The sequence below is a fragment of the Stylophora pistillata genome, chromosome 3 (genome assembly GCF_964205215.1).
Source record: "Stylophora pistillata chromosome 3, jaStyPist1.2, whole genome shotgun sequence".
Classification (NCBI taxonomy): Eukaryota; Metazoa; Cnidaria; class Anthozoa; order Scleractinia; family Pocilloporidae; genus Stylophora; species Stylophora pistillata.
In genome coordinates, this window is record NC_142521.1 from 22597908 (window position 1) to 22612043 (window position 14136).

The window sequence follows — 14136 nt, forward strand, 5'->3', positions numbered from 1 at the left end:
AAATAACATGTCAAATAGGTTTCAATTTTGTAGTATTGTACTTAAGACTGGATTCAGTCAGCATGAATTCATTGTGACATGAAGCACACAGAAGTCTGGAAAGCACAAAGATTCTACAACTCACTATACACTAATCTAAAAGCAACTACAGTAACTTCTTAAGTGCTCTCTTAACCTCCCATATGCTTCATATCTCCATGAACTCAAAGCTGGCACATGTACAAGTTGTTTTTTTTCACCTTGATAATTTAACTTTGTATAGAGAGATATTTCCCTTGTTACACTTCAGCAGATACACTAAAGTAACCAACATATACATTAAGAGAATGAAGCATGCTCAAACAACTGAATCTGTATACACAAATTCCCTGCCTTTCTTCTAAAGTTTAGTGTTTGTATTTATCAACTTACTGAACCATCCCGGCTGCTCCTTAAGTGTAGCCTTCAAGACTGTGTAGAAAAAGCAACATCAAAACAACAATGTTACAGCATTTGCTGGTTAATAGCACAAAGGTTTCATAGCAATGAAAGGCACATGGTGGCTGTCAAAAGATTGACAAATTAAAACACTGCGCAAAGCATGAATTGTACAGTCTGTAAATGGGTTTGTAAATGTTTGTTTATTGTGAAATCACACATTGAAAGTCTTCAACACTTGGACTACTAAATCTCTTATCTGTTGTCTAAATAGTGACATTCTTCAAATGAAATAACTTAGCTTTAAAAGGACACAAGAAACACCTAAAAACTAATAGAAATGTTCAACTTGTCAGATTTGGGGAAAAAGGAAGGGAGAAATACTTTCAGTCTTGATTAAATCTATACATCAAGCAAGATGTATACCCTACAGAAAAAAATGAAGAATAACAACAACTACATATACTGCCTTTAGACAATTATTAAAGAAAGTTTATCATTCATAAAGGTGAAAGAAAAAACAGTTTTTTTTTCATCACAAACTTACTTGTGAACTTGAGTTGTGAAAGCTGACTGCAAAACAAAGTGCAGAAAAAAATTGAGTTCAAGAAGTTTTTGTTCTGGTTTACATGTTGCAATTCAAAGATGTTTGTGTTCTTTGCAAGAGTTAACTATCAGACTTTCTGCTAGACTGGAGGACTGATAATTATTCTGCTGGTAAGAACACAGAGTATTAGAGAACTGTTCACAAGAGCAGTTTCCAAACTGATAATGGCTTCTCTCTGCTGCAAGATATTACCATGATAACAGTACAACATCTTTATTATGTAAAATTAGGGTGGCTTTGAATCTTAACTAGTGACTCAATCAAAATTTTGAGTGGTCTTGATGAGCTGATTCTAAGGCAATGAAATCAAATGCATTTCAGAGCTACTGGTAGCGGAAGTGTTGCTATAATAAATTTTCTCTCTAAAAGTAAAATAATTGTATATATTTGAGTGCTAAACAGACACCACAAAACTTCCCCTTCTTAAAATATCATACCTTGCAGAATTTGGTTGTTCAGAACCGACAAGCATGACACTTCTCTCTTAACTCTACAGGAAGGCATCAAAAACATCAATTATCATAAAATGATTCATACGATAACTAATGGCACAAAGTGTTACAAAGTATATTGAAGTACCCTAACATGTCTAAAATATATAGTTGGATCACAACTGGTACAGTACATTGCTAAGTGATACTGATTTTAGCATTTTTCTAGACAGTTCAAATGTCACAAAGCATAATTGAACTCTATAACATTTTACAAGATGCATGCAACTGTATGTCTCTGCTTTGAATTTTAGTTTAGTATACATTACAACCAGTAGTTTGTCTTGTAAAAGCTTTTACTTTAACACAACTTAAAAAAGTGCCTCAAATTCTGAAAATAACTCTAATCTGGATCAGGAACATCTTGAGCTCCTGTGAGGGCTATAGACTACACTAATAACTGGATTACATGATTAATGTAACAGTATGGAAAAATCTGAGATGGCGTGAGCAGCCACTGCTGGACTGGTTATCACATCCACAGTAAACAACAAATCATTACAATATTAGCACGAAAACACTACTAACAGTCAATGCACAACATTTCACCCAATATGCAAGCCACAAACCCTTTATTAAGATTTGTTTTTAAGGAGGAATAACATTCATCTCATCTAAAGTTTTCATTCCCTTGTTGTGGAGAGGGCAAAAATACAATTACAGTACTTGTTTTACTGACAAAAACTGTAGGCAAAATATATATCTGCAAAAGATGACAATCGCCTGGGACGAAGTATTACCAGTTTATAGTGAGCAGTGGACTGTTAGAAGACCTCGGTGGTTGAACACCTACGTAACTATCAAATACACAGTGTTAAGATGCACGCTAAGTTGAACTAAGCTTTCACAGGGTTTGTTTATGTTACAACAACAAAACACATTTTTGGTTTCTAACAGCTCAGTTTAAAATTCGTAGACAACACTATTCAGGAAGTACTGAAGCACTCACAGGAATGATAAATATTAGGGACCAATCCTGCCTAACAAGGAAGTTCGGCCAAGACGTGTATATCTAGAGCGACCGACTTATAGTTAGGTGGAAGGAAAGATGTTTACATGCATGAACGTAATCATATCGAAATTTTAGAGCTACTAAAATAGATATGAGTGAACTAGAAACAGGAATTCTGATGATTATACTGTTTACAATGCGACGAAGATACCATCGCAACTTACCTTTGGTCGATCTGTTATTTGGTTTAATCACATGCATTTCTCGTAACGTCATATGTAGGTCTAGCGAGTTTCTATATGTTCCGTTCCTTTCATGATTTAATGGTTGCGAAAAAAGAGTGGACCTAAAACTTACCAAAGGTAACTCACGCAGATAAAAACAAATTAAAAATCAGTTTTCGTTGCTGCTGTCCATCGACTTCAACTCACATCTGGTTGATCTAACCATGAAAACCTGAAGGAAATGTTATCGTATTTATCAATGACAAACGCCTTAATGAAGTCAAAAAGAGCTGAAAACCGCGAGGTATCATTACCCATCCATGATGTATCACATGAGAATGACGAGAAACTATGCAAACTTCCTAGGAAATCCAAAAATTTTCATTATACAGCGGTCATACTTTTAGAGTATTAGTCGGCGGCTGGGGAACTTTTCCTCTCGAGACTCTTGAGATTTAAATATTATAGGGCACAAAAGCAAATTAAATCAGACGGTTTTCTTCTAGTGGGTGTTTCACGTTATCATCGGTTGCAAAACCAAAGGACAGTTTCTAAAAGTTGACGTGACCCTTCCAATCGTCCAACATGGCTACTCAAATTTAGACACTATACCCAACTTCATAATTTAGTGCGAATACAACCAGATCGCTGCAAAAAACTAACAAGGATGTTTTCAAAAATCCTACCTTCTATTTAAAGAGTCACAATCGGTAAATTCTTTCCCAAACAGAAAAAACCCTTCCCAAACAGAAAACAGCCAAGTCACCAACAATTCGAGGCCGTCTTCGATGTACACACCACGTGACCTTCAAGCAAATGACGTCATTGGAATGTCACAGGACCCCAGTTTGATGCAGGGATCACAGGTCAGGTAGGAGCTATGAGAAATCCAGCGCACCGTAATGATTCGATTTAGCACCTTCCTTCCAACAAGCGTCCCCTCTCCTTTTCAAATAAACGTCAAAGCTTTCTTTCGCACATTCTACTTTTTCTCAAAAGAGAAATGAGCGCCCTGTCTGAGTTCAATTTTCATTTTTTTGTGTGCAAATAGGTCCCACCTACACTGCTTACATTAAAATATGGTTAAGACTTTTTTGCCCTTCTTTGACACCTACAATCTTCGTCAAAATATTTGAAACACTCCTCCCCTTTTTAGGGAAAGTGGGAACAATAATACATAGAAAAAAGCGAATTCGGCTGCTCAGATTATATTGACATTTGGTCAAAAGTTTGATATAGGTGTCCCAAACATTTTTGTTAAAATTAAGGTAAATTAGGTAAATTAAGGTTCCATTCACTTCCTGTAATTTACGTATGCTCATATGTACACATGCTTTCTCCAGCTCTGAATGGCTACCTTTAATTTCAGCGGTATCCGGTTAGATCGCACCATGGTTTGATCGCTCCAAGTTAGATCGCTCCATCCGAAAGTTAGATCGTCCCACTCGAAAGTTAGATCGCTCCATCAAATAAGTTACTTCGCTCCCAACATAAGTTACATCGCTCCATGTGGTAAGCTTCAGTGTTACTTACTACTGATCTTTAAAGTTTATAGGAGAAGATTGTCTTGTGACGATTCGATGACCTCTATTTGACCTCGAGAGAACCACAACGCTCAGGCTCCTTGCATCTTGAGGAAGCGGGTATGTTCCTGGTTGTTTTCTCATGTATTTTCCGATCTCGGCATGAAAAAATATATCCTGACAAGACAACTTTTTATGAGCTAGGTTTTCTTTATTCTGCGTCCTAACGGTCTTCTATTCACTTTACACAAAGTCACACTGCACTATGAATACTAATGTTTTTAGCGCGATCTATAGCTAATTAAATATAAACAAAGAATGGTGTTAATTTCTTTTGGGAAGTAAAGGCTGGCCGCATTTGTTTCTCACTTTAACTTCAGTTAACTTGAGGTATTTTAACGAAATTTAGTTATTTCTTAATTTACTTATATTCTGTTCATTTTTTATTTACTAGGTACAGGCGTTAGCACTGTAACCGTCTCCCGGTTAGCTCAGTTGGTTAGACCGCTGGACTGTTGTGCGCGAGGTCGAGGGTTCGAACCCCGGCCGGACCAACACTCATGGTCTTAAAATAACTGAGGAGAATGTGCTTCCTTTCTATAACATCAAGAAATGGATAGAAATTCTAGTCTTCTCGGATAAGAACGAATAAACGGTGGGTTCCGTCTGCTGCATTAGATAATTAGATAATTAGATAATTTGATTAGGCAGGGGACGTTAAAGAACCCACATCACGAGATTACTGTGATGTGGTCTGGCCTGTTTACTGGGATTTGGAGGGTGAGGGCATCTGTTAAAGTTCGCCTTTATTGTTTGTAAACTGTACTGGCAGTCTGGTAAAGTCCCCCGCTCAGCGCTGTAAAGCGCCTTGAACATAGGATAAGAGCGTTATAGAAATAAAAGTTATTATTATTAGGACTGACGAACAGCTACTACAATGACCGGGGCACGTATGCTTACATCCGTAAGATGATGGCGCTACCGTTCCCGCCCGAAGGCGAGATCACAACGGAGTTTGAGCGGCTTCAAAGTCAGAAAGAGTCCCCAACCCTAGCCGAGTTTGCCGAGTACGTAAACAACACGTGGATTAGCGGCGGAACATGGAGCCCTGCAGACTGGACCATCTTCAAGCAAGCAGTGCGCAAAAACAACGACCTGGAAGGTTGGCATACGGGATCAACCGGCGAGCGGCTGGTAAATCACAACTTCCCTTGTACGTCTTCATAAAGTTACTTCACCTGGAGGCCCAGCTGACCGCCATCCAAGTCCGATTGGTGTCTGAGAAAAAGCTACGCGGGATCCAGCGGCGTAAATACCGAGACATGCAGGCCAAGATCTTCGACCTCTGGGATCAATACGAGTCAAACCAGAAATCCGCCAGACAGCTACTCAAAGCCTGTTCCTTCCTGAATGGTCCTGTTTAAACACAGCAGCAGACAACAGAAATACCACCAAATGACCAACAATGACTATGATTGCTTTCAAAGAACCGACACTTTTAAACGTTGTTAAACTCAGACCCGAGCGAGACTGGGTTCGACTTCTGTTAAAAATGGCGACTCTTTCTTCGTGTAACTAAACTCTTACTTATCCATCCACTGTCCATCTGTCTTTTATCAACTTTCTACTTTAATTTACCACATGTAGCGAAGTAACTTATGTTGGGAGCGAAGTAACTTATTTGATGGAGCGATCTAACTTTTGGATGGAGCGATCTAACTGGGAGCGATCTGACCATGGTGCGATCTAACCGTGAACAATTTCAGCCAGCCCGCTTGAAGAGACCCATGTGAAGTATTCATTTCAACTCATCTGAAGCATGGCTTACGAACTACCAAAGGATAATAAAGACTTTCTGTACTGAATCTTCTTGGATAAGCATTTTTTGAGGGAAACTGCGAAAAACGCTTTAAGTATTTTCGCCAGAATATTCTTAACCGACCTCAATGAACTGAGAGCGAGACTTAGTCTCCTCTAAAGCACTATCAAGTCTGACTGCCATAAATACCCAGCTTTTGCTCTTAGATTTGGAAGCACTGTCAGGGACTTCTCAGATAACTTCTAGGAGAGGGCGTTTAAAACAAAACAAAAATGTAAAAAAAGCAAAGTAAGTATATGTTTTTATTCTTTCTTATAGGCATCATTCTGCCTATTCAGACCTCACTTAAATTAACGGTAGTGGAGTTTTTGGGATTGAAATAACTCGAGAATAAGTGCGACCTGGGGATACCATTAATTTTTATACATTGAATAAGACTCACACTTTTGAAAGACTCAAGCATTTTTGAGGGATAAGTTTAATGCAGGTAAGTATATGTTTTTTGATCTACATCATAATCAATAGCATACATGTATAATATTGTCGTTAACCTTCTGGCAGCAACACGAAACACTCTGATGTTTTGAAAAGAGCTTTGAAAAATCTTGTGGTAGTTGGACCGTCAAAAGGTGTCTTTATTCGATACGAAGTCTTAATTTTTCATTTTTGTTTCGTCTTTTCTCGGTTAACAATCAATGCGTCACCAAGGAAACTCGGTAGACGTGAACGCAGAGGGGAACGTGAGACTAGTTTCGAGGTTGAAGAACCTGGTCATGGAGGAGTAGACCATGTCGATTTTGTTTAACCAGTTCATCGCCAAAACCTAGTTATGCATTTTCAGTGGGACACCTGACTAGTGGACACAAGAAGCGAAGTAGTGGACTGATAACGTTGGTCGTTGGTGGGCTAACCTAATGTGCTAATGATTCGGGAGCTACTTTTGGTATCGTGAGACAACAAGACATGGGAACTCTGGTAGGAAAAAGGAATTAAATGCGAGTCTCGCAACTCTGGGAGAGAACTTCTTGCATATGGTGGTACCAAGCCTCTACCCACCTTGGGAACGTTTACTGACAGCAGATGTTAAGCTAGCTGGGACGGATAGTGGAAGTAAAGCTGACTTTGTCTTGGTTGAAGCCGGTGGTCAAACTCTGTTGGGCCGAGAGACTTTTGAGGCGTTAAGTTTTCTGTGCATTGGTCCTTTTCAGGAAAACAATGTGGGCGTTGATCGGTTTGATAGTGACGTCAGAGGGAAATACAAGCATTTGTACACTAATGCTGGTCCTTTGAAGGGTTACCAGCTTAAGCTGCATGTTGACGAGTTGGTGGGGCAAGTGGCGCAATCTGTTCTCAGGATACCATTTGGACTGTGAGAGAACTTTTGAAGCTCGACGTTCAGGGGTTGTGGCGGGGTTGCGAACATTGCTGATGATGTAATTGTTTAATGGTGCGGCGTGAAAGAACACGACAAACGTCTTTTGGCGGCGTCAGATAGTTTGAGAGAAGTAGGGTTAACAGTTAATGGTGACAAGTGTGAGTTTAGACTATCATCAACTAGCAAGCAACGGCGTAAATCCGAGAGAAGAAGAGATTGCGGCGATCAGAGACGCGAGGCCTCCTAAGGACGCGAGTGAAATGCGATTGTTTATGGATCTTGTCCAGTACTGTGCAAAGCTCATGCCAGACGTGGCGTCAGTGGCAAAACCTGTCCTGTTGGCAAGGGAACTGTATTTCACTGTGATAAAATTCAGCATACTCCCTTTAAAGCGCTAAAGAGTCTAATTACACAAGTGGATTTTTGGCAGTTGGAGGCAATTTGAGTTGGAAACCGACCACAAGCCCCTGGAACGCATTCATTCAGACACTTCAAAGCCATGCGCGTGAATAGAAAGATGGGTTTGGCGCCTACAGTCGTACGACTTCAACGTTTTTATCGTCCGGGAAGGGCAAACATCGCAGACGCATTATCAAGGTTGAATTCTAACAAGCACTTGGACGTGGGTGAAGAGTTCGACTTTGTCAGAGTAGTTATGGAGGACAGTGTACAAGTGTAGAGCAGATCTGTTAGGGCTACTTCCTTCGGGGAAAAATATTCTAGTCAGCGTCGGTGGGGGAAAACAACAAGTAATTTTGATTTTATCAACTCAGTTGATAATGTTAATTGGCCACCGTAAAGAGTTTCAAAGTCGACGTTTCGAGTGTTAGCCCTTCGTAATTTGCACCGACGAAGGGCTAACACTCGAAAAGTCAGCTTTGAAATTCTTTGAGTACGGTGGCCAATTAACATAATCAACCAAGTTGATAAAACCAAAATTACCTTGCGATATTGCAACTATTTCTATTGAATTAGAGAAGTATTAAGGGAAATTCAATTTTTTCAGCTATTCATGGACTGAAAGCGTTGCATTATTTGACAAAAAGACCAAGGAGAGAGTTAGCAGTGCCCTGTAAATTTTAAAATAAGAGATAATTAGGGTCGGTTCATCATGGTTTACCCAAAACGTAAACAATCCCAGAAGCTGGAATGAGGCACTCTCTGTGGGTCCGCAGTAGATGAACAAACGCTACTAGACAATAAAGCCTGACGGCACAAATCTGCAGGAATTATTTTAATACCGCTTAGCATCAGCGCTGTGAGATTGGATGCTTATTGCAAAAGCGATCACGCAACTATCACTTAAGAACGTGTCTCTGTAAGAATCAAACATCTTGGGAAATGAAAATTTTCAACTCCCCTTCAAATTTTGCATGTAGTTAGGCACTCAGGGGGGATGTACAAAAATGCCCTTTTTAAAGGTTGCAGTACCCTTATTGCCATGGTAACAACGGGTGCTTGTTCGAGGCCTGGGGCCTCCTTTTTATACAAAAGCATCATAAAAAAGTGTAAAATGTTTATTTCTCTATCTTAAGCAAAATACAACATTACAGATTGGTACTTCTAGCATACATAGTGACATCATTCGCCTTTACTTTGATGTATTCAATTTTCCTTGGGAGTGAATGTGAACACACCAATAGATTATTTATCTTGGTACAGTTTCGGTCATTTTTGCTGTAGGGTAAAACGGGGAAACCGTTTGTCTAAATTTCGCCAAAAGTACACCGATCCTGGAACTGAAACTACGCACTTAGCTGGCTATAATATTCTAATTTTTAAATATGTAAAAATCTCTGTGGGCCAGCCTCTACTTTTCATAGTGGCAATTCGCGAACGAAGCTCAAAAATTAGATATTGCATAAATTAGAAATGTTTACATCTAATGTTCTCAACAACAAACGTTTCAGACAAATGAAAAGTGCAAGACTTTGAAAGAATTTTATCTTCTAAGCACTATCCCGAGAAGAAATCTCGCCTCTAGCTTTAATATTTAAAAAAAATTGATCAACATTCATGAAGGACTACTCGACGTAACTAAAAACATGTACCTTAATCGCGCGCATATTATCCAGATTCCGAGTACCGTACCCTCGTTCATTGGAATTTGAGCAATCCGAAATCCTCTGACGATACACCGTGATACTTGTCTGTCATTTGAAATATGTTAAAGTTGGCTGATCTACACGAAACTATCGTAACACCGGTCATTTGCCATAAACATGTACGTTATCGCAATGGCGTGACGCTGGATTTCTCCATGAAGTTTCCATCATGTCGATCTAAAGAAGACGAGAAATGGACATTTTTCAATATTTCAGCAGATTTTCGCGCATTCTGAGGTAAAAACAACCAAAAAAAAAAGAGGAAAACCGTGATTGAACGTTCGTAAACATTGAGGATGAGAGTATAAATCACAACTTTTGAGCGGCGTGAGGCGTGAGTAGTCCAGTGGTCAGTGCGCTGGACTCTGGGTTAAACGGCCCGGGTTCAAGTCCTGGCTGGGGCTTCACGTTGAGTCCTTAAGCAAGACACTTCACTCACATTGTTTCGTCTTCTCGGATAGGACGTAAAGCCGGAGGTCCCGTCTCTTAAAGGGTAAGGGGTAAGAGACGTTAATTTCCCACGCACGAGATTACTGTGTGCTGGATGTCCTCCCCTGGGGTGGGTTGGGTGGGAAAACAGCAGGTCCACATCAGCTTATACAGTTGCCAATAAATTCAACCTGCTTGAACAAATAAACATGATGATGATGATGATGAGCGGTAGTAGTACATGTAAAACCCAGTTTAAGGAATTTAAGGAATTTAATTTGTTCGCCACGAGAATGGCAGGAGAAAGGAACAGAACTTTCGTCCCAATTGACACCTAACCCCTTAAACCCACCTATCCCACCCCAGGGGAGGACATCCATCACACAGTAATCTCGTATGTGGGAAATTAACGTCTCCTACCCCAACCCTGCAGGAGACGGGACCTCCCTTTATTCGTCCCTATCCGAGTAACCATTTCTTGATGTTATAGAAAGGTAGCAAATTCTTCTCAATTATTTTAAGACCTTGAGTGTTGGTGCGGCCGGGGCTCGAACCCTCGACCTCCTGCACAACAGTCCAACGGTTGCTACAATAGACCACTTTCATAAATGGCTGCCGGATTAATACTCTTTTGTTTAAATTTAAATTAGCCCTACTGGCCTCGTTCTCCAGTACAAAATTCAAAAGAACACATATCAACACATTGTGTTTCGTTGACGGAACCGGAAATGAACTCATGGTTATAAATATTGATTTAGTTAGGGACACTGATTGACATTTGAGATTACTAGACTTATGCTTTTACACGTGTTCGGGTTTCAAACAGAAGCAATTTGCTAATCGGTATTACTCACCAGGAAAAGAGAGTCAAGCTAACCAGTTTAAGGCTAACCCGTTCTAAGTTACGACCCGCCACAGAAGTGAGTAAAGCATCATAGTAGTTTCTTCTTGAGGTATTTTCTCAGTGAAATCATTGGGTTTAGAAATCATAAGTAAGTTGCGTAACGATGATTTGTGTTGCTCTGTTTCAGATCGAATAATATAATTGCTCCAGTGGCTGCGAGCTAGTATCAATAAACAACGAGTGATTAATTATACGATATGTGGTAGTCGTTGGAGTAGGCATCGCATGATTTAACGTAAAACACATTGACTCTCCTTACAAAGAGCAGGTTCGTGCAGTTGTCATTTCCGGGTGACAGGAACTGAGATATTTCGAATCTGAGATATTTCGAATCTAAGATATTTCGAGTCTGAGATATTTCGAATCCTCTGAAAACTGTTAGAAAACTGTCAGAAAATTTGCATAAGATATGATAACGAGAGACTTATCACCGCCGCAGTGCAATCGAGTCAGTCGATGTTTCCTTCCATGTCTTGATCAAGAAAAAATCAAAACAAAGTTCGAAATGAAAGATAATAGTCTTATAATTCCACCTTTCAAATTACTCATTATTCACACGCAAAGCGCAATTCGTAACTGGAATGAAACACCCCATGGTTAATATGTAATCTGGATTGCTTCAGGTTCTTCAGGAAAAAGAACAGCTACTTCATCACGATTATTTTCCACAATTTTTTCCCGGATATCTTTAAGCTTATTTAAATAAGCTTAAAGAAAGATGAATATAACCCAATCTTCCGGTGATTTACACGACAGGAAGTCAAAGGTCTCTTTAATTTCCTCCTGAGGTGGCTGGCTCACTAGAAAGAAAAAGGAGATCGTTCGGTCCAAAAACGTTGGTCTGTGGAGATTATCAAGCCTGCTGGTTCAACAGTGACAAATCTATACTCCTCGGTCCACGTTCATGCGACACTGAAAGAAAGAACATCTGTAATTTTGTAGGCACTTATTATAGCATTTTATTATCAAGAAAAGAATTCTCAAGGCTCAAAGCCAAAGCAATGTTCAAGCATGTAAAATATTCCCTGAAAAAAGCTAAATTTGTGGGAAATGATTGTGATAAAATCCCTGTTCCATGTGCTGTAACGAGGGGATACTTTTCGCGCGAGTGGTGGGTTTTATATGTAGTACTACCGCTGACAAGTTGAGATTGAGACTCTCACTCTCAGTGTTTACGAACGTTTAATCAAGATTTTCCTCTCTTTTTTTGGTTGTTTTTACCTCAGAATGCGCGGCAATCTGCTGAAATATCGAAAAATGTCCATTTGTCGTCTTCTTTGGAGCAACTTGATGGAAACTTCATGGAGAAATCCAGCGTCACGCCATCGTGATAACGTACATGTTTATGACAAATGACCGGTGTTACGATAGTTTCGTGTAGATCAGCCAACTTTAACATGTTTCAAATGACAGGCAAGTATAACGGTGTATCGTCAGAGGATTTCTGATTGCTTAAATTCCCATGGAAGAGGGTACAGTACTCGGAATCTGGATAATATGCACACGATTTAAGGTACATGTTTGTAGTTACGTCGAGTAGTCCTTCATGAATGTTGATCAATTTTTATTCAAAATATTAATGCTAGAGGCGAGATTTCTTTTCGGAATATCGCTTAGAAGATACCATTCTTCCAAAGTCTTGCACTTTTCATTTGTCTGAAACGTTTGTTGTTGAGAACATTAGATGTAAACATTGCCAATTTATGCAATATCTAATTTTTGAGCTTCGTTCGCGAATTGCCACTATGAAAAGTAGGGACCGGCCCGCAGAGATTTTTACATATTTAAAAACTAGAATATCATAGCCAGCTAAGTGCGTAGTTTCAGTTCCAGAATCGGTGTACTTTTGGAGAAATTTAGACAAACGTTTTCCCTGTTTTACCCTACAGCAAAAATGACCGAAACTGTACCAACATAAATAATCTATTGGTGTGTTCACATTCACTCCCAAGGAAAATTGAATGCATCACAGTAAAGACGAATGATGTCACTATGTATCCAAGAAGTACCAATCTGTATATTATATTTAGCTTGAGATAGAGAAATAAACATTTTAGACTTTTTTTACGATGTTTTTGTATGAAAATGAGGCCCTAGGCCACGAACAAGCACCCGTTGTTACCATGGCAACATGAGTGCTGCAACCTTTAAAAAGGGCATTTTTGTGCATCCCCCCCTGAGTGCCTAACTGCATGCAAAATTTGAAGGGGTTTGAAAATTTTCATTTCCCAAGATGTTTGATTCTTACAGACTCGTTCTTTATGCTAAAAATAATTTTGTTAGCGGGTTTCCTGTTGTTTCCTGTTGTGTCGCATCATTAGACTTTTTTAATCAAAAAATGTCGCCACTATATCAACAAACTTAATTTCAATCGTATTACCAAATTTTCCTATCTCTCTTCTGAAGAGTGGTTGGCTCTAAAAAGCCTTAGAAAACGCAAAGACATAGTTATCAAAACGGCCGATAAGGGCGGCTCAGTTGTTGTTTGGCGCACCCACCTCTACCAAAAAGAAGCTTTGCGACAACTTTCTGACACCTCTTTTTATCAAAAGGTCGACAAAGACCTCACTGCTAGCAATCAAAACACCGTCAAGAATACCATCAACGAACTCATAACTAAACAAGAATTGCCGGCCACAGCAAAAAATCTCATCATAACCACTCCTAAAACTTCTCGTAAAATTCACAAACCTAACAACCCGGGTCGGCCCATTGTCTCGGCTTGCAGTTTCCCTACCGAACTTATCTCCAGCTATCTAGACAAAATTATGGCTCCCATCGTCAAAACTTTACCATCATATATTAAAGACAGCCAACACGCTCTTCAAATTTTTCGCGACTTTAATTTCCTTGGCCAAAACAAACTTCTTTTCACCATGGATATTACTTCTCTTTACACTGTCATTCCTGATGGCGAAGGTCTTCTGGCCCTTAAACATTTTTTCGATCAGCGTACTGTTAAGGAACCTATAATCTGAAACACTACTACGCTTAGCCGAACCAGTGCTCAATTGTTTTTCATTCGGGGACAACTTTTTCGAACAAACCAATGGTGTAGCCATGGGTACCACAATGGGACCTAGCTATGCCAATCTTTTTGTAGGTTTTGTCGAACACCAATTTTTCAGCCAATACAACGGCTCCAAACCTGAACTCTACGGTCGCTACATCGACGACTGTATCGGCGCCACCTCCTCTACCAAAGAGGAGCTGACTCAATTCATAGCCGCAATCAATTCTTTTCACCCGTCTCTGAAATATACCTGGGAAATTTCTGACAATTCTTTATC

The 14136-nt window shown here is 39.6% G+C and overlaps 1 protein-coding gene, 1 long non-coding RNA gene and 1 pseudogene across 4 annotated transcripts in view; 2 read left to right on the plus strand and 1 right to left on the minus strand.

Annotated features, from left to right (window-relative positions):
* Positions 1-3513, minus strand: part of LOC111342935 (E3 ubiquitin-protein ligase Su(dx)) — a 20470-nt gene extending 16957 nt beyond the window's left edge. Inside the window, exons 1-6 of one of the 2 annotated variants that reach the window (XM_088753383.1) lie at positions 3378-3513; positions 2825-2923; positions 2256-2312; positions 1462-1514; positions 965-990; positions 412-450 (exon numbers count right to left, since the gene is read on the minus strand). In XM_088753383.1, the coding sequence (XP_088609509.1) occupies positions 412-450; positions 965-990; positions 1462-1496 (100 nt within the window). In that variant the 5' untranslated portion in view covers positions 1497-1514; positions 2256-2312; positions 2825-2923; positions 3378-3513. The remainder of the gene's footprint in view (positions 1-411; positions 451-964; positions 991-1461; positions 1515-2255; positions 2313-2824; positions 2924-3377) is intronic. The other variant, XM_088753382.1, reaches the window with a different exon arrangement.
* A 1635-nt stretch (positions 3514-5148) lies between these two features.
* On the plus strand, positions 5149-9401 carry LOC111342932 (uncharacterized; annotated as a pseudogene). Its single transcript, XR_015999279.1, has 2 exons — positions 5149-6321; positions 6742-9401. The product of XR_015999279.1 is annotated as an uncharacterized LOC111342932 (transcript).
* Positions 9402-10175: 774 nt separating this feature from the next.
* On the plus strand, positions 10176-12916 carry LOC148735084 (uncharacterized). The gene is made up of 2 exons (XR_015999280.1): positions 10176-10862; positions 12073-12916. It is a non-coding gene; the product is annotated as an uncharacterized LOC148735084 (long non-coding RNA).
* The last annotated feature ends 1220 nt before the right edge of the window (positions 12917-14136 follow it).